Here is a 22047-nt window from a genome sequence, read left to right as displayed (position 1 = left end):
TCCTGACTTTAGCTTGGCCTCTGTATAGGTAAAGGAACGACAATTAATAAGTACATATAAGGCTCAGAATTGGGCTCCTTTCTTTTTCCCAACAGGTCTGAAAAAGTACACTTTTAGACTGGGGAGATGGAGGGATATTTAAAGGAAATAATATGTTGCTATATTAATGTAAAGGAACAACTAAGTCAGTTGTGAGTGGATTGCCTGTAGTTAGATCCACCTGTAGTTAGCAGTGAGGGCTCCTCTGAAGTATGATTTCAGGTCAAACTAATATGACCTAAACCAACTGCTCCCATTAATTCATAATCATTTTTTAAAATAAATTCATTTATTTTATTTATTTATTTTTGGCTGCGTTGGGTCTTCGTTGCTGCGTGCAGGCTTTCTCTAGTTGCGGCGAGCGGGGGCTACTCTTTGCTGTGGTGTGCGGGTTTCTCATTGCAGTGGCTTCTCTTGCTGCGGAGCACAGGCTCTAGGCACATGGGCTTCAGTAGTTGTGGCACACGGGCTCAGTAGTTGTGGCTCGCGGGCTTAGTTGCTCCGCGGCATATGGGATCTTCCCAGACCAGGGCTCGAACCTATGTCCCCTGCATTGGCAGGTGGATTCTTAACCACTGTGCCACCAGGGAAGCCCTCATTTTTAATTACTTTTATTAATTTGATGCTAATAAGAACCTTGAAAAGATAATATGTGTAGAAAATGTAGCAATAAAATTTGTTAAGCACCATGTTGATCAATGCATTGTTGGGAATCTGATAGAATTTTATTTTTTATATTCTCTTAAAATAATTTTTCTCCTTGAATAAAGAAAGGCACAGTTTCTACAGAATATTAATTTTGGGGAGACAGTATACTTTAGAATACACCTATTTAATGAATAAGACCTGAGTTTGATTTCTAGTTTGACCATTTAACAGTTGGGTGACCTTCAGTACAGGATTCAATCGACATTATCCTCAATTTCTACATCTGTAAGAGGACGATAATGGAAATATCTCTCTGGTTGTGAGGAAAAAATAAATAAGAAAATGTACATAAAGCCTTTAGTATAATGCTAGCCCACAATATGTGCACTGATGTAATTATTTTAAAATATTTGATTTGAGGAAACTCATTCCTAGTATTATGATTTGAAAGTTGTTGACCATCCTAAATTTCGTCTGAGACTAGCTCTGATTTGAATTTCTAAACCAGGCATGTCTCTTGAGTTTCTTTCTATGACGTAATTTATTGCTTCTCTGAAGACGTTTGTAAATATCAAGGTAAGTGAAATAAAACACCAAAGCTGACACCATTAGCACCACTGAAACGGAGCAGGACCCTGTAGGGCCCCTGGGCACAAAAGCCTTTCTGTGTCCCTCATATCTTGATTACAGAAAATAGGCTTCATTCAGCCTCCATGACCTTCCCTGAATTCCAAACAAGCAGGTTCAAACAGTTGCTAATCAGGGAAGGGAGGGGATGCAGAGACAAGGGAGGAGCAGTCAAGAAACAACAGTGCAGCCTTGGGGCAGGGTCCTGGTTCCCCCTCAAGGGGTACACGTCACAGTATCTTTGAGCTGTTTCACAGATACTGAAACCCCCACTAGGTGGGAGAAGTTAACTGTATGCTGCCCACAAGCACATAGACCCCAGGCGGTTGGAACCAGAAGGTTGATGATGTTGACTCCCGCTTACCTCCCCACCAACCAATCAGAAGAAGGTCCATGAGCTGATCGCACCCTCTTTGAATCATTACTATAAAACCCCTCACTACCCCCTCCAGGTCAGGACACACAGTCTTGAGGACATTAGCCCATTGTGTCCCCCTTCTCCCGGCAAAGGAATAAAGCTATTATTTCCTACTTCACCCAAAACTGTCTCTGAGATTTAATTCAGTGTCGGGGAAAGAGGCCAGATTCTGCCTCCCCACCAACACCAACTTAAAGAAAAACAACTTGAAATTGAATCATGCTGTACTTAAGATGATTTTACTTAAATATCAATGACAGGGAAAAGATTTTCCTTAGGAGATTCAAAATAGAGACTGTGAAATCCAGATTTTTAAACATGACTTAATGAGCACATTTGCCTCACTAGTTCATCTTGGGTCTACGGGATTTAGTAGTTCTTATTTACTTTCTGATGACTATCTTTATTTTTTACATCTTTTTGACTGAGAAGATCCATGATTAACTATTTGACATACAAAAGAGAAACAAGGAGTCCTTTCTGTTAGAATATTCCAGTTCATTCATAGTAAAAACTACAAAGCAAGGTAGAAATAATTTCCATTCAAAAAATACTATCTTTTCTCCTTCCAATTATTTGGTAGCCTTGAAGCAAACTACGAAATTATATTTGTCTTTGATCTCAAATACTGGAACAAATCAAAATTCAGTCTCATTTTTAAACGTCATTAAAATTTAGATAAAATATACCTTATCGATGAAACATGAAACATCCAACCAGACCACAATATTGTAACTCTTTGGAGTTGTTAGTGTTTCAGCTCACCTACGTCCTACGGCAGAATTCCACCCTTCCTTCCCTCACCACTCCGTGCTTTTTCTAATAACCTTCCATTCTTTTTCAAAAGTATATGTGTGCTATTTTAAAAGTCTGCTTACTCCTAAATTCAACTTATACTTTTAAAAAGCGGTCTAAAGTGATTAAGCAAACCATGAATTTTCACCAGCAAATTTAAACAATCTGTACATACTAATAGATCATATTTTATTGGTTAAAACACCTACCTGAAAAGATAGGTATTTTTTTAAAATCAATTGCAGTCTTACTAAGCAATTGAAGCCCCAACATGCACAAAACAAACATAAAAAGCATTGTTTTATATAAAATGTAAAAGAATGTCCATTTCCAAATAACTATATTAAAGTCAAACATCAAGAAAACCTAATGTCAATTTTTTCAAATTATCATAAATGTCCTGGTGGGTCATGATCACAAACCTAATAAATTTAAGCACAGACAACAAATAAATTTCCCCTTCTCTCTCAAAAAGCTGTGAGATATTCTTTATTTTAACGTACTAAGCTGTTATTTAATGTTTTTCCTGGTTTTAAAAATAGAGATTACTCTAATTTCCCCATCTGCAGGACACAAATAACTTGATGATGTAAAACTGAGAATATATCTTTAGAAACACTTACCATTGTCATTTTTCACCATGCCATTGTTGAGTTGTTTTAATCTTTTTTGATGTGATTTGCCATTGTAGTGGATTTGAGCTTGAGCGGCCGAATTCAGCTGAATGTTACACACGTTGCACAAAGTGAAATTGTTATGTTTCTTTTCTCTTTCTGGTTTTTCTTCAAAGTCATCAGGTAAAAACTCAGCCTCACTCTCTCCATCTTGTGCACATGCAGAAGCTAGGGGGGCAAAGAAAGTTATGAACAAGCCAATCAAGATTCCTGGATTCCTATGAATATTTGGGTTGTACCTTTTTGAATTGGAGTTTTCATCTTTTCTGGATATATGCCCAGAAATGGGATTGCTGGATTATACGGTAACTTTATTTTTTGTTTTTAAAGGAACCTCCATACTGTTCTCCTTAGCAGCTGCACCAATTTACACTTCCACCAACAGTGTAGGAGCACTAAATACATACACACACACACACACAATGGAATATAATCCAGCCATAGAAAGTGATAAAATACTGCCATTTGCAGCAACATGGATGGACCTAGAGATTATCATACTAAGTGAAGTAAGTCAGACAGAGAAAGGCAAATATCATATGATATCAGTTATAAGTGAAATCTAAAAAAAACAATACGAATGAACTTATTTACAAAACAGAAATAAACTCACAGACGTAGAAAATAATCTTATGGTTATCAAAAGGGAAAGGAGGGGGAGGGATAAATTAGGAGTTTGGGATTAACAGATACACACTACTCTATATAAAATAAACAACAAGGTCCTACTATATAGCACAGGGAACTATATTCAATATCTTGTGATAAACTATAACAGAAAAGAATCAGAAAAAGAACATATATATGTTATATATATCTGAATCACTTTGCTGTACACCTGAAACTAATACAACATTGTAAATCAACTGTACTTCAATAGAAAAAAAATAATAAATACAAATAAAAATAAAAAAGAAAAGAAAAGATTCCTTATTAAATCGAGTAGCAAATAAGCATTGTCTTAGACACTTAGAATTCAAAATTTCCACTTCGTCCCATTTTAATAGGTTGCTTTCACACTACACATTACATCTTTATATCTTTCTTGGGATACAGATAGCAAATGTTTCACTTTGCTTCTTCTATGTCAAACACTGTGTTAAATGCCGTGTTAAATGACAAATGGTTAACATGCATTATCTCATTTAACCATCATAACGATGGAAAAGGAAACAATGAATAAATTATAGCTTTTCCTGTTTCATAACTAAGGAAACTAAGGTTTAGAGTGTTTAAATAACTCACCTAGGGTCACACACCTAATAAGTGGTACCTCTGGGATCAGCATTCGGTTTTATTTATCTTCATATCACAAGCTCTTAATTATCATGCTGTTTACTAAGTATTAATGTATTAGATATTTCCCTTTTGATTTCAACAACTAAATAAAATTATCTTATTTTCATATTCCTTACCAATTAAGTAAAATCACTTACATTTGGATGGACACATCCTACACATATAAAAAAGCTAAAATTGTTCCAGTACCTAAAAATGTATGTTTTGTACCTCAGATACATAAGAGGTTCTGAATATCCAAGATACCTTCATACTCAGGGTGCAAAAAAAGTGTGACGGATCTAAGGATTATTTTGGAATACATTATTTTTGGATAAATATAAGCTTTGTATGCTCAAATCTAAGAGAAATCTAAGAGAAATGGGCAACTGACAATTGCAGAATCTCTGACCTTGACATGGTAATAATTAAAGCAACTATTGCAATACATATTTTACTGTTTATTTATAAATCACTTAAAAGAATACTGGCTCCTTTCTAAGATTTTTCTGTGCTTTTACTAACAGGACTCTGCATAACTTTTACAGTCTAGATATGATTTTCCATTCCAATTTTCCAAATTCTTCAAAGATCTTTTCATAGTCTTTGGAAATTAGCGGAGGAGAACAATCATTATTTTAACATGCATTTATTAACTGCCTACTGGGTGGCAGGCACTCTCCTTGGTGCTGGAGAAAAACTGATGAGCAAGACAAGACAAGAGTGGTCCTGCCGTTACAAAACTTACTGACAATGACGGGAAGAACATGGGCTTTGGTATCAGGCAAACGAGATAACAAATGCCAAAATAATTTTGACAATGTGTAAGGAATAGTTTGTCAGTAAATGATGAAAGAAAATCTAACTACTGACTCAAGCTGAACACCTAATACTTGAATCTCTTAATGGATACTGAAGTATCCAATTTTTAAAGAGAGTAAAAGCTTTTAAGTATATAATTCATGCTCTTTGGTGGACTAATTTATTTAAAATACACTAACCTCTTTTTAAAAAGGAAACTTTATCTTTCTTACTCAGGTGGCTGCTATTAGAATAATATTAAATACACAATTTTCGTGGTCATATTTAAAAGAAATTTTAGGGACTTCCCTGGTGGCGTAGTGGTTGAGAATCCGCATGCCAGTGCAGGGGACACGGGTTCGAGCCCTGGTCCGGGAAGATCCCACGTGCCGCAGAGCAACTAAGCCCGTGTGCCACAACTACTGAGTCTGCGCTCTAGAGCCCATGAGCCACAACTACTGAGCCTGCGAGCCACAACTGCTGAAGCCCGCGTGCTCAGAGCCCGTGCTCCGCAACAAGAGAAGCCACTGCAACGAGAAGCCTGTGCACCGCAACAAGGAGTAGCCCCTGCTTGCCGCAACTAGAGAAAGCCGGCATGCAGCAATGAAGACCCAACACAGCCCCCCAAAAAAATAAATAAATAAAAGAAAATTTAGAGGCTTTGTAAAATTATCACATAATTTTAGTTAAAGGAAACTGTATAACTATATTTATTAGCTTTTTTTATTTCATATAAATAAAGCAATTTAGGTATTTACCACAGGTTGTATTCAGAATGTTTCAAAACTTCTTTTTTTCTAGAGTTAATCTGTATTTTTAAAATCTTTTATCTCAAATATCATTAAGTAATGAAAATGATTAAATGAAGGTGCATTTAATCACTGTGATGTTCTATAGGCAATAAAAACAGGGAAAATTATATAACATGAGAAATTATTTCTATACAAGTGAAAAACAAACACAAGATGTAAATTTACATATAATATGTTTACAACTATGTAAAACACAAATAAGACTTAGGAAAAATATTGGTAGTCGTTGATTCTGAATGATGAGATTAGAGTTGGCTTTTTTCCCCTTCATTTTTTCCATATTTTCAAAATTGTACCTAATGACCACCTACTACATTTATTATGAAAAAATAAATCAATATATTTGAAAGAAATAAGCCAAAAAAAGAGCTTGTACTAACCTACTGAATGAAGGGTTTATGTTTATCAGAACTAGGTCAAACTACACAGACAATCCCAGTACACGAGTCCTCGTGACACAACATTTTTGCGAAATATATGCATATGTTTGGAGGGAAATAGTTTCTTCCTTGATTATTTCCACCTTGACCTATAAAATAAGAATGTTGGCCAACGACTTAGCAGGGAAAATGCTGGAGAAGAAATCTCCTTCCAAGGCTGTAAGATTTATTTGCTTACATGTGAGGAGTTCCCTTATCACAAAAGAAAGTGACAACTATGTCACCTGAGTCAAAATTAATTTTGCACCGGGAGGGGGAGGGGCAAGGATAAAAACTCTTAAAGGAAAAAGGGAATTTCAAATTAACTCTTGTAACCGGGGTGTGACATCACAAAACATGTATAGATATTGAAAGAAAACTGCCGTTATTTCAAATGGTACTCTCTGAAATAGGAAGCAATATGAATGAGTCATTTTTACTCTTTTACTCCTAATATGGTAAAAGTATCATTTAAATGCTGGAAGGGAAATTTTGCTCATTTTAGTTGCATTGAGAAAAACGTTAGTGGTCACCATCCACAGGCTCTTGGCAACTGGATTGAAACCCAAAATATTTTATCAATTTATCTTTTTTTTTTTTTTTCCCTCACCTAACCTCCATGTCCAGAAGCACTAAAATGCTATGAAAGTCTGTGGCTTCACAGAGCAATGTGGATGCACACTGCATCATGTAAAAGGTTTAAGGACTGGGATTGCCAGAGGAATGATTACTGTAGGAATCAGGTGTTTGTTTGTATATATTTTTTTATTTTGTAGATGTGGAGCTGAATTGGCTCCTACAGATTCACAGAAATAATTAAAAGGTGGCATACATCGAGAACTTTTTTTTTTTTTTGTAAGTACAGAAAGAGTGGAGTCAGAGAAGAGATGGTTGTCAGTTCTTTTGAATTTATTTATTTATTTATTTATTTTTGGCTCTGTTGGTGTTGGGTCCTCATTTCCGTGCGAGGGCTTTCTCTAGTTGCGGCGAGTGGGGACCACTCTTCATCACGGTGCGCGGGCCTCTCACTATTGCGGCCTCTCTTGTTGCGGAGCACAGGCTCCAGACGCGCAGGCTCAGTAGTTGTGGCTCACGGGCCCAGTTGCTCCGCGGCATGTGGGATCTTCCCCGACCAGGGCTCGAACCCGTGTCCCCTGCATTAGCAGGCAGATTCTCAACCACTGCGCCACCAGGGAAGCCCGAGAACTTATCTTTGATAATCTATATTAAACAATGAACCGGAGCATAACTTGAGAAAAGTAAAACTGGAAACAATATTTTCTTTCCCTAGGAGGCAACATGCTTGTTGAATTTGATTTCTAGTGCATTGTTCTGACCCACTTTAGAGCCTTCTGAGAGAAAAACTGAAACATCATCACTTGTACCAAAGCACCAGCTTTTGGTATGAAGATTGTCCTAAAAAGTGCTGATCTTCAAGTCCATTCTCTATGTCTACCTCTTTATTCCTGCCCTGCAACTAGGTTTATCAGTATCATTTTTTTGTTTTTTAGATTCCATATATATGCGTTAGCATACGGTATTTGTTTTTCTCTTTCTGACTTAGTTCACTCTGTATGACAGCCTCTAGGTCCATTCACCTCACTACAAATAACTCAATTTCGTTCCTTTTTATGGCTGAGTAATATTCCATTGTATATATGTGCCACATCTTCTTTATCCATTCATCTGTCAATGGATACTTAGGTTGGTTCCATGTCCTGGCTACTGTAAATAGTGCTGCAATGGGGTGGGAGGGGGAAGCTGGGGCAAAGTGAGAGTAGCATCGACATATATACACTACTGAATGTAAAATAGTTGGCTGGTGGGAAGCAGCAGCATAGCACAGGGAGATCAGCTCAGTGCTTTGTGATGACCTAGAGGGATGGGATAGGGAGGATGGGAGGGAGACGCAAGAGGGAGGGGATATGGGGATATATATATGTATATACATATAACCGATTCACTGTGTTGTACGGCAGAAACTAACACAACATCGTAAAGCAATTATACTCCAATAAAGATGAAAAAAGAAAAAAAAAATTGCTGATATTCTCTTTCCCACCTCATCCCAGGGTAACAGATTGTACCCCTGGTGAACCCTAAGTTTGGTGTAACCCAACCGATTAATAATTAAAAGCTGGGGAAGAGACACAGGAGTGAACTGAAGGAGCTCCCCATGAACACAGCTAAATAACTAAATATATTATTGGATTATAACCCAAACTATAAAATATATATCGGCGAGTACATACTAATTAAAAAAAATTAAATGGGGAAGAAGATACAAACCTCCCATATAGGAGTATCCCAAATAATTAAATAGATGCTTCTTCCTCCAGGAGGGATTGAGCATGACTCCCTGTTCCTTAAGTGTGGGCTACATGTCTAGTGACTTGCTTCCACACAGCACAGTATGGAAAGAGAAGAAAAAGTCACTCTGCAATGGAGAAACCTGACAAACGTGGCCTAAGCTGTGTAACTAAATCTAACAACAGTGACACATCATGTTGATGACCTGTATCCTTGATATGACGTGTGGAGAATGGTATTTCACCTCTGCGGTCTTCCTCAGTAAAACACACAACCCAAGTCAAGCTGTGAGAAGAACATCGGACAAACCCAAAATGCGGGACATTGTACAAAAGATCTGACCATTTCTCCTGGAGACCGTCAAGGTCATCAAAAACAAGGAAAGTCAGAAATTATCACAGCCCAGAGGAGCCTAAGGAAATATTAGGACTAAATAAAAGGTGGTGTCCTACACAGAAAACAAGCATATGGTTACCAAAGGCGAAGGGGGAGGAGGGATAAATTAGGAGTTTGGGATTAAAATATACACACTATTATATATAAAATAGATAACCAACAAGGATCTACTGTATAGCACAGGGAACTATACTCAGTATCTTGTAATAACATATAATGGAAAAGAATACAAAAAAGAATATGTATACATATATATTTTTTCACATATAACTGAATCACTTCGCTGTACACCTGAAATTAACACACTGTAAATCAAATATATTTCAATAAAAATTTTTAAAAAGCAACTGACTGCACAAATAGAAAAAAATGTGGTGTCATAGATGGGATCCTGGAAAAGAACAAAAACATTGGTGTAAAAAAAACCCTAATAAAGTCCAAATAAACTATAGAGTCCCAGTAACATTACTGTGCTATTACTAGTCTGTTAGTTGTGACAAATGCACCAGACTAATCTGTCAACAGTAAAGAAAAGTAGGTGGGTGGGTTTTACAGAACTCTACTAACTTGGGAACTTTTCTGCAAATCTAAAACTATTCTAAAATAAAAAGTTTATTTTAATTGAAAAAAACATTTAGGGACTAGTTCAGGACCATTGTCTATCTCTTTCCTTGACCAATACAATGGAAAGTTCTTTGGAGCTTCTGTACTCTGGGAAAGAACTAAGACAGAAGCTTCTCTTCTCTTCATCCTTTGCTCATTCATCTCCACAACAGGAAAAGTAAAGTGCGATGGGGAGGGTGAGGGGAAGGGCCACGGCCTCGCGTGGGGCCTGCCATCTTGACCCTGTACTTCAAACTGGCTTAAAAGTACATTCTCTTATCTTCTCAGTTGCCAAATACAACATAAAGTGTCAAGGCTTCACAACCCTGATTTCTCAAACTGCCCTGCACGTGACTTGGAGATAAATTCAATGCAGAGAGGAAACAGTGGGAAATCCAATATGGACCATGGCTTCAAGCCATTTTCTCTAAATCAACTTTGACAGCAGAATAACTAACCTGCCAACTCATTAACAAAGGATCTAACACATCTCCACTGAGTTCTCTTGTGTAATAACGATTGGTTCCAATGAAGATGGATGAGCCATTTTCACACACACACACACACACACACCACAGTGTTATCCAACCACTCTCCATATAATTAAGAATTCATAAACCTCATTTTTGGTTAGTATTTCAACCCTATCACAACAATCAATATTAACACAAAATCAAAAGTGTTTAAAGCAGTGTATATTAGCTGCCAACCAAACCTAATTTTACTGAATGGAAAACTTTCCTTACAAATACTTTCAGTGTTTTATTTCAAAGTTAACAAGCCAGGTTCCAATGTTTTGCCCACGATTGGTTTTATCCCTTGTTCCTGGATTTGCTCCCTTGTCAAAATCTAAGATTTCCAAGAATCTTGAGGTTCTACAATAATTTGTACTGACAGTGAAATGACAATAAATGACATCAGCCAACAGGCAGTTTACAGCACAATAAACCATATTTTAAAAAGGATTTTACACATGACCTATAAAGGCATATAACTGTAAACAGCATAAGTAAACTAAACTAAAATATTCTTGTTTTTGCAATGCTTTCTCTTGCCATAGAATATTTTTAAATGAGGAGGATAGGGACGTATAAGTGTAGAACACATTTAGCACAGGCTTGTTCCATAAATGGTGGCAGAACCAATACTAAACAAAAAATCCCTTAAAAATCTTGGTCTGCAAGTACATCTAACGGTTATTTTTCATCTAGATGAAAATAAAATAAAAATTTGAACTGTAGATTTTTCATGGTGATACAGTTGGAAAATGACTAGTTTAAGTAGATGACTACCAACTATTTAGTAAAAAAAAGAAATTATAAGTTCATTTGATAAGATGTTTTAATCCTTTGAGTTTTAATAGTATTTACACAGAGGGTGGCAAGTGATAAATTTTGGCTATTTCTTTCAATTTCTTTCTTTAAAATTAATTAATTAATTTGGTTGTGCTGGGTCTTAGTTGTGGCACATGGGCTCCTTAGTTGTGGCACATGGGCTCCTTAGTTGTGGCATGAGGGCTCATTAGTTGTAGCATGTGGGCTCCTTAGTTGCGGCATGCATGTGGGATCTAGTTCCCTGACCAGGGGTCCAACCCAGGCCCCCTACATTGGGAGCGCAGAGTCTTATCCACTATGCCACCAGGGAAGTCCCTGAAGTCAATTTCTTTGAGAAAATAAAAGTCAAAGTCTAAATATCGCCCAAATGCATGACAACATTTGTTCTCAAAAATTCTCTCTCTGAAAAGCGGAATCTACTAATATTGAATGCCTTATAGAGTCTAATATAAAGAGCTTTCTCAGTTAATTTATTATAAAAAAAAATAATGTCTGGGGAGGACACATCAATCTAGACCATTCCACTAAAGGGAAGTTGCACGATGTATAATCTGTACAAATTCTTATAGAGTTTGTAGTTCTCATGCAACTTTTCTCGACTGGCTCAATAAAAAGGAAAGTAGACAATGTAACAAAGATTCAGTCATTATTTATGAGGATATGATCTCACAACTGCAACTGTAAGATATTTTGGAGAAACCTTTCAAAGGTGATCTTAAAAATTAGAAAAAGGTTGTGGAGATCCTTAATAAGCATTTATGGAGTGAAACAGAAAAAAATATGTACTACTGGTAAGTGATTGGATACTGGTTACTTGGAATAAAATTTCCAGAGACAACACCATAAATGGATTTCAAAAGCACTAATTTAATTTGAGATAACTTAGAAAAAAATGAGAAAACTGCTAGGTATTTGAAAGGTGGTTCTAGTGGTGACAAAGACACTGTTGCCAAAGGTTCCTCCACAGAGTTTAAATAAACTTGCTGAATGAAATTAAGATCAAAAATGAAATGTTACAGGCCAATATTTTAAAATCTAACCCTCATTTTTCAAACTTATGGAAGAAAATTGGCCACTCTTTTGTCTTCTAGTTAGAAAAAATGAGGGATTAACTTTTATTCTATATTTCCTTATATTAGGATCCAAATGGTATAAATTATATCCATATATACAAATATATAAATATAAATATATATATATGTATATATATAGATGCCAAATACACTGTGAGAAATCAAATGAACTGTTTCATTAGTGAATTTTCCTATATTTTTAAAACCAATTTAGAGAAAAAATCATATTGTACTATAAGGTTAAATATTATATATTATATGGAATATTTAAATTATACCATCTCACCTTTGAGTAAATTATAGATCACAGCACTCTTACACACTTCACTTTTTAAAGTGTAAATAATCCATAATTAGCACTATAAAGTACCAACATAAGAAAAATTTTGCATTGATCTCATTCCCCACTAGAGTGCAGTATGAATTTAAAATTAAAACTACAGTATTAGGAGATTCCCATAACACTAGGCATACAAATAACATTATTGTAATTTTGGAAATATCTGATGCATACACATATTTATATATATATATAATACTCAGCTTTAGTGGCATGTATATATAGTATAGCTAATGAATTCTGTGTTAATTCACTGAAATACACCTACAAAAAAAAGACAAGATAAATTGGAGGGAAGTCACAGAAAAGCTGACAAACTAAATCCATCATCCTATATTATCATAAGGTTTTATTAATAAGCAGCAACTGTTTCTTATATAGCCTCTTGACTTAAATATCACTTTGAAACTTTTAAAATGAGGATATTTAAATTAGTAATATCTTACTTTTATAATACGAAAATAATATTACAGAAGATTACATGAGACAAATCAAGATTAATGGATTAGTATTTCAACTTATTTTTATTACCTCATGGCATCAAACTAAATTTGTCAGTCTCGGTAAGATTATGGTTTTCAAAAGCTGATGGAACTCTTACTAAATAGTCAAGGATTCACGTACAAAATTAAACCAGGAGTGGCAGGAACAAATACAGAGCGAAACTTTTAAATGTATTCCTTTCCCTTATTCAAACAGCACGCTTTCAGTATTGTAAACTCAGAATCAGAACTTCTATTTTGAAACCTCAGATAAAGAAAATTTTACCTTACTCTTTAATAGACTAATCATAAAATCATGGCTAGTATATCTTTGATACAAAACTGGAGCTCATAGTTTAATCTTAAAAATAAAAACAAAGGTAATTATTTTGTAAGGTCATTCTTCAATTAGAACCTATATTCAATAATAGGTCAGATATATCTCACATTTCAGTGTAATTAATGTTATCCCTCAAAGTTTCAAAGTCCTATTTTTAAAAACTGTATTATTATTATTATTATTTACAAACAAGGTGCAAATAGTTTCCTATATTCTGACCTGTTTTTCTTATTTTGGGGAATCTCTTCTTGAATCAGTCATGTCTTCAGGGCACCCTTGGCAACACATGTCCCCCTGGAATTTATGCCACCCAGCATCCCTCCCAGCCTAGCAGGGATGTTGATAATGAATTATGAGCTCTTGAGTTCTCAGGCCATATTTTTAACAAAGCTGCTTTAAATATTAACCCTGTTCTCTTGAGAATGCACCAAATTTCTTTGTGCTTTCATCTGTACCCTGCTTTGCAACTAAAACAGCTTATATAAACTTAAGAGTGGTCTGCTCCAGAAAAACTTCTGAAGACCTAAGTTAGAGAGAGATTGTTTTGGCTTGTCTCTGGTGAAAAGTAATGTCAAGGAATCACCAAAAAGTGATTGGACAGCCATAGTTTAAGCATCTCCTCTGTGCCCAGCACTCTTGTAGACGCTTAGGATATTAACACACCCCATAAGCAAATATCCTAGTTCTCCCTGGAGTCTGAGAAGAGGGTGAAAATACCTCTTGGTTATATTGACTTTGGATTGACTTTTTTTTTTTTTTTTGACTTTTGATGATCAGTTACCCGCCAAGGAAGAGTAAAACTGTGATGTTTATTGTGATTAACATTTGGGGTTGCCAATTCAGCATTTGGATGGCTAAGTTGTTCACTTCTTTTAAGAAACAGCTTTGCTTTCTCTCTCATTCTTGGTACTTAGAGCCCAGGATTTCTTCTTCTTCTTCTTTTTTTTTTTTTTCCCATGGACTCTGTCTTCTTAAAATATATTTTGATAGTTTAGTGATTTCAGCTTTTGTCCCTGCCTAGTCTTTTTTTAATATATACATTTACTCATGGTATTACCTGTGTCCAGTTTTTTCCATAAGCATTCTTAAGAACGAAATAATCACCCTAAGTTCCATGTTTCCTTTCACATTTTCTCTCTCTCTCAGTATCAGAGGATTAGAGAAGATGCAACTGATGATACAGAGTATCTTCAGGCTGCTTGAGAATATTTTCTCATATTAAGAGAAAGCTCCCTGAATGTATTCATGTATTCATTCCAGCTGGGGCAGACATACCATATGATGGTCCCTAGTACTTCTACCTCATGGTAGTCAGATCTTTGCAGAGCTGATTCCCCTGGAGAACCTGTAACTTGCTTCTACAAATAGAATATGGTAGAGATGATGGGATGTATGTGCTTAAGGGGCATGATTATGTTACATGAGACTGTAATGCCTATTTTGTGAGGAGAGACTCTCCCTCGCTAGCTTTGAAAAAGCAAGCTGCCATGTTATGAGCTTCCTTATGGAGAGGACCACTTGGCAGGGAGCTTAGGGTAGTCTCTGGCCAACAACCAAGAATAAACTGAAGCCATCATAAGCAGCTGAATGTTACCAACAACTATATGATTGAGGCGGGGGTTCCTTCCTCAGTCAAACCTTAGATGAGACCACAGCCCAGGCTGATACCTTGGTAACCAACTTCTAGAAGGCTAAAAGAAGTAAAAGGTCTGCCACAACCTCCCTTCATCAGCTCTCTTATTCAGTATTTCATATACCTATTTGCCCTATGCCCTCAGATGATGTGTTTTGTTTAGAGCCATTTTGCTCCAAAACTCTTAAACCCACACAAAGTAACTGGTATGTCGCTGAGTAATCTGACTCTGAGTCAGAGCATTTTAACTAGCTACCCAAATGATACTTTGTTTAACTTTCTCTTTTTGTTCATCAACTGCAAGCTGGCAGAGGGCCCAGAGGACCCGGATTAGCAATGTCTGGACTCATGATCTTCAGAAGCTATGAGATAATAAATTTGTGTTGTTTTTAGCCATTAAGTTTGCTGTGATAATGTATAAAGTCATGCAGCAATAAAAAACGAATACACCAGTGAACTCTTTGGTATTAACAGTAAAATTGGGAATTGACCTAAATTTCCAAGGCAATGTATTTGCTCATCAAGAAAAAGTTCCAGACAACTTACCACCTAAGCTTTTTACAAATGGTTTAAGTCTTTTTTTTTTAAATGGTTTAAAACATCCCAGCTGTATCCCTAACCTCGAATATGTAAAGCATATTAGAATAAAATAGATTAAAAAATAAATTAATTATTTTCCCCATGAAGATTTAAATCACCCGATGTACATCCCTGGCAGACATCACTAATCAATCATGACACCCTTTCCTTCAGAGCCTGAATTGAGTTTCACATACTCAACACATCACTGCAGGAATCCAAGAATTGTTCAGATTTGCCATACAAGATAAAAACCTATTTTCTATACTAGATACTAGATACATTGACCAATATATCAGGTTTGACTTAGAGAAAAGTATAAACGTATTCCAAAAAAAAAGAAATGCATTAGTCATTTTTCACTATAGTACCATTTAACATATTTTTCTATCATCTGAATGATAAGCTTGAAGAAGGTTAATTAAAGTTTGCAGAACTCAGTAATTCTAGACCCTGTAAAAAGAATCAAATTTGAGAATGACGTTGTTAAATTATAGCATAACTATAGTTAGTTATTAGTAACTAATAACTAGTTAATTATAACTATATAAATATAGTTATTATAAATAAAAAGGTAATGCAGGGTGGTAAATTTAAGTCAGAAAATAACTATATAATAGAGATTTTTTATATGTAGAAGGGTTTAGAAAAGATTCCCTTATACTCATGTTTCTCAAATGTGTTATATTCATATTTAAACTCCAAACAGATACATGATAGATATGAATTCAAGTCTAAGAAGAAATGTGAAAGATCATTAAATGGTAGACAGTAGATTATACATTTAAATGACAAGAAATTAGGTTTCTTACATATAAAAAGACGACTAAGAAGAACCTTAATAACAGTCTTAAAATACATAAAGTAACATTATTAAATTGAAGGTGGTTTTCAGCTTCTGTCCATTTCTATTAATGAAAGAGCAATAATACATGAGTTTAAACTACAGCATGAAAAATTTAGGCGACACAGAGTATTTACTCATTTAAAAAGGAAGCTCATTGGTTGGCTTTTTTTTTTTTTAATTTATTTATTTATTTATTTATTTTTGGCTGTGTTGGGTCTTCGTTTCTGTGCGAGGGCTTTCTCTAGTTGCGGCGAGCGGGGGCCACTCTTCATCGCGGTGCGCGGGCCTCTCACTATCGCGGCCTCTCATTGCGGAGCACAGGCTCCAGACGCGCAGGCTCAGTAGTTGTGGCTCACGGGCCCAGTTGCTCCGCGGCACGTGGGATCTTCCCAGACCAGGGCTCGAACCCGTGTCCCCTGCATTGGCAGGCAGATTCTCAACCACTGCGCCACTAGGGAAGCCCTGGTTGGCTTTTCTGAAATAGATTTTCATCTATCTAGGGTAGTTAAAATTAAATCCTTTTAAAGATAAGAGAATGGATTTTGCTCTTTTCAAGTGCTTTGATCTCCAGAGAATGAAATGATTTAATAACAAGGAATCTTCCTAAAATTAAAAGATTCTTTAAAAGTATATTTATATTTCACATTGATATATTTTCATTAAAAATAGTTTTAGTAGTAGGAAAATAAACTTTAATTCCCCCTTAAAATGTTGCTTTTAAATTTAGCAAAGTATTAGGTCTTAGGACTATTAGTAACTGTTTTCACCTTCTTTGTAGCTTTAGTTTTTTTTTTTTAATTCAGTTTCCAACAATATACATATTTCACATCTTTTATATTTAGCTTTTAAAATAAAAATGTTAATTAAAAACAGCTCAGGCAGCTCAATATCCAAAAACAAACAACCCAATCAAAAAATGGGCAGAAGACCTAAATAGACTTCTCTCCAAAGAAGAGATATAGATGGCCAAGAGGCACATGAAAAGCTGCTCAACATCACTAATTATTAGAGAAATGCAAATCAAAACTACAATGAGGTATCACCTCACACCAGTTAGAATGGGCATCATCAGAAAATCGACAAACAACAAATGCTGGAGAGGGTGTGGAGAAAAGGGAACTCTCTTGCACTGTTGGTGGGAATGTAAATTGATACAGCCACTATGGAGAACGGTATGGACGTTCATTAAAAAACTAAAAGTAGAATTACCATATGATCCAGCAATCCCACTCCTGGGCATATACCCAGGCAAAACTAATTCAAAAAGACACATGCAGCCCTATGTTCTTGGCAGCACTATTTACAATAGCCTAGATATGGAAGCAACCTAAATGGCCATAGACATAGGAATGGATAAAGATGTGGTACATATAAACAATGGAATAACAAGCCATAACAAGGAAAGACATTGGGTCATTTGTAGAGATGTGGATGAACCTAGAGTCTGTCATACAGAGTGAAGTAAGTCCGAAGGAGAAAAACAAATATCGTATATTAACACATATATGTGAAATCTAGAAAAATGGTACAGATGAACCTATTTGCAAGGCAGGAATAAAGACTCAGATGTAGAGAATGTAACGGTGGACACAGGGTGGGAAGGGGAGGGTAGGATGAACTGGGAGGTTACAACTGACATATAAACACTACCATGTGTAAAATAGATAGCTAGTGGGAACCTGCTGTATAGCACAGGGAGCTCAGCTCAGTGCTTTGTGATGACGTAGATGGGGGGGTGGGAGGGAGGTTCAAGAGGGAGGGGATATAGGTATACATATAGCTGATTCACTTCATTGTACAGCAGAAACTAACACAACATTGTAAAGCAATTATACTCCAATTAAAAAAATGAATCTAGAAAGAAAAAATAGTTCTAATTTTTAATTAGGTTAAGGTTTTATTTAAGAGATGTGGGATTTCCCTGGTGGCGCAGTGGTTAAGAATCCACCTGCCAATGCAGGGGACACGGGTTCAATCCCTGGTCCAGGAAGATCCCACATGCCACAGAGCAAATGAGCCTGTGCGCCACAACTACTGAGCCTGAGCTCTAGAGCCCGCGAGCCACAACTGCTGAGCCTGAGCGCCACATCTACTGAAGTCAGCGTGCCTAGAGCCCGTGCTCCGCAACAAGAGAAGCCACCGCAATGAGAAGCCCGCTCACTGCAACGAAGAGTAGCCCCTGCTCGCTGCAACCAGAGAAAGCCTGCGCACGGCAACAAAGACTCAATGCAGCCAAAAATAAAGAAATAAATTTATTAAAATAAAACAAAGAGATGTGGGGTACAAAACCATAAATTTCTCTTTATCAGTACTTGGATTTTATTTAAATATCAACTCCAATTCTCTGGCGAATTCAAAGATTACTTGAAGGAGTTCTGATCATGAATTTACAGTAGCTGTATAAAGACCAAGGCTCATCAAAGTGTGTTGATCCTAACATTTTCCAGGTGTCTGGTCTCCAGAAATCCCTTCACCCCTCTGGCTCTGTTTCCTTATTTGTAAAATGAGGGAAGTAGGCAGCTGATGTCTGTTCCCTTCTAATTCCACAAACTGTAGCCTAGTTGAGGAAGTGATATTTTACACTTATGTTCATGCTACCATTATTGATGATGCAACGTGGTGTTTTGTCCTTAGAAGAAGTTTTAAAATCTGATATTGGTTTGGATTTTAAAGGTTGATAAACCACTTTCACAGACATGTCCTCATTTAATTTTCCTCTAAAGTGATGCCAGATCTCAAATTTTCAGCAATGTGTGTATTAATTGATAAGGCTGTTGCATTTTATTGACACATCTCAGGATTAAACTCTCAGCATTGAACTACTCAAGCAAAGCCTTGATGGCCCAAGAATCAAAAATGTGAAAGTTCACCAGATTGCCATGAAGTCCCTTCACACTCCAAGATTGTATAGATTTGTGATTCCATATATCTCCAATTTTAACACTCATGGCACTGCTATGTGGCTATTTTAAAGAAAGAAAGAAAGAAAAAACCTTTCTTTTATCCAGCTTTATTCTAATTTCTGAGGTATGTTTAAATTAAAAATGTTTTCAAAAACATGTCTTTCCTTTCAGAAATTTTGAAATCAGTACACTCATTATTATTTACTGTCAACTTCAGTTCATTACATCTATTAATTTACCAGATGAGAGAGTGATCTACTTTTTCTGATCCAAAGTGCCAGGGATGAAAATGGAAAAGGCTGGGGAAACTTAAAAATCATAAATTTTGGGGAAGGATGTATAGATCAACAATGAACAAGGAGAGAAACAGAATACTAAGAGAATATTTAAGCCAAATGCAGTGGCACAGTAGACAAATGTTTAGATAGAATATTCTTGGTGTCATACTTATTTCTAACTCAATGATGCTTATCAGTTAAACAACTTTTATTGCAGGCTTAGTGCAAACTAGACAATTCCGTGTGCAAAAAGCATGCATATCAGCTATCTTTTTTTCTCAAAACAATTTGCAAATATGTAAATACGATGAAAACCACTGAGCTCCATTTTTTGGAAAAGGATTCCTGTCCCACCTGGAAAAGCCCACTGGAAAGGGAGACGTTAGTTATGCTGTGTCTGAAATCCGTCCAGGAAAGCAAGTTATTGCTGATCATCTTTTGAGAACAAACTCTATTGCATAAAGGCAGGACAATGGTAGAAACTGGCATAAAAGAGTATATTAGTTGCTAACTCCTGCTGGCTTATTTTAATGCAGCTTTTAATAATAATAGTTTGCTAAATTGGAAATAGGCATAACTTGAGACTTCTCTGGTCAAACAGTCACATTCTTTTAAATATTTCAAAATTCAATTAGGTTTTACATTCCTATTGCTTAATTGCTTACTCAATGTTAAATAGGCATTAGAAAGTGAGACTTCTTTTTTAGGAACTTGAAAATAAGAAAAGGCTCTGAAAGATTTAAGCTTTGAAATAAATACATAGTGGGTCAGAAAAGAGCTTTGCAAAATTACAATGGAGAGAAAAAATGCTCCGAGGCCAACAAAAGTTCAGAGGAAACTTGAAGTGGCTTGAACAAAGGCATCCAGATTATGAAAAAATATTGACTTCAAGGGATTGGTCAACCAGGAAAGCAAGAGAAAGGATCTGCTAAGCGGTGTGACTTGGATTTATTAAAACACTGTCCAGGGGATGTTGGTACGACCATCTCTGGTGACAGAGATGTTGCAGGCTTCAATGTCCTGATATCCTAAAACTCTTGATTCATTCAACCCTCCCTGTTCTGATGAGGAGACCACCAAGCAACCTTTCAATTTTGATCTGGCTTTGCTTATATGGGAAGATGTGTCTGCAAGGGCAGAATAATCTAATCATAGAAACTTGATATGTTTTTGATCCTGGGTAGTAAGTTCGTGCTGAAATCCTGGAATATCTCTTCATTTCTTGCTCTTACTGGATGGACTACACCCCCATATCTATAAAATAGTTTTGTTCATAACAAGGGTCCAGAGTAATTGGCAACAATACCATATTTGAAATGTGTTCACAATTCATATTTTTTTAAATGAATAACGCTAATGAAAATGTCAGGATTTTTGGTTTGATTTTTTAAAAAACTAATAATTTTGAAGCACTTAGTATTTACTAGGTGCCATACACTGTTGAAACAGTTTACAAATATTCATTCACTTAATCCTCAAAATATCACCAATGAGGTAGATCCTATAATTAACCCAAATTTACAGATGAAGAAATTGAGGCATAGCTGGATTTTGAACTCAGGTCCTGGCTCTAGAATCAGTCTAAGGATATCTACAATCTATATTGTAAACAAAGAGGAGATTCTACAATCTAAAATCCCCTCACATATGAAAATGTATGTGTAAATTCTTAAGAAAGTATATGGTCATTTTTTTCCTGAAATTTCTTCATTTCTTGGCTCAGTACCTTTTTCTAGCAGCAAACTTAAACTGTCATCTTGTAGTCCGGAAGCACTGCAGTCATTTATTTAATTGAGATCTATTAAAATAAGATAGCTAAGCACTAATCAACATCATATGTTTTTCAATTAACTGGTAATACATATCTATTTCTCAAGGTCATTCTAACTAATGGAGCTCTTGGGGTGGTTTAGAACTATTGAAGACTAATTAATTTACAAAAATCAATTTTTAGAATATGAACGCTCTCCTGCAGTGAATAATTTCTCTCTCCCCTTCTCTCTCTTTCTAAACACACACTGACACACACACACACACACACCTATGCATACTTTTTAAACTCTACACAGATTTTTAATTTAATTCATTTTGTAGGGAGAATGGAGTTAGTAATGAAGTAACAGGGAACAAATTTGCTCTCATGAGGAATATTTAGATATTCTAAATAACACTAAATTTATTAGATCAGTGTCAATTCCCAATATTCAAACTTTGTTTAAAGAGGGAAATTATACAAAAGTGCCCCTCAACAGATAAATGGATAAAGAAGATGTGGTATATGCATACAATAGAATACTACTCAGCCATAAAAAATAATGGAATAATCCATTTGCATCAACATGAATGGACCTAGAGATTATCATACTAAGAGATGTAAGTCAGAGAAAGACGAATATCACATGATATCACTTATATGTG

At 35.8% G+C, this 22047-nt stretch overlaps 1 protein-coding gene across 3 annotated transcripts in view; it reads right to left on the bottom strand.

Annotated features, from left to right (window-relative positions):
• ZNF385D (zinc finger protein 385D) overlaps positions 1-22047 on the bottom strand; it is a 953569-nt gene that overhangs the window by 726662 nt on the left and 204860 nt on the right. For all 3 annotated transcript variants that reach the window (XM_036851515.1, XM_036851514.1, XM_036851517.1), the window contains exon 2: positions 3151-3369. In XM_036851515.1, coding sequence (XP_036707410.1) covers positions 3151-3369 — 219 coding nt within the window. The remainder of the gene's footprint in view (positions 1-3150; positions 3370-22047) is intronic.

The sequence above is a fragment of the Balaenoptera musculus genome, chromosome 4 (assembly GCF_009873245.2).
Source record: "Balaenoptera musculus isolate JJ_BM4_2016_0621 chromosome 4, mBalMus1.pri.v3, whole genome shotgun sequence".
NCBI lineage: Eukaryota > Metazoa > Chordata > Mammalia > Artiodactyla > Balaenopteridae > Balaenoptera > Balaenoptera musculus.
This window is presented reverse-complemented; position numbering and strand designations above follow the sequence as displayed.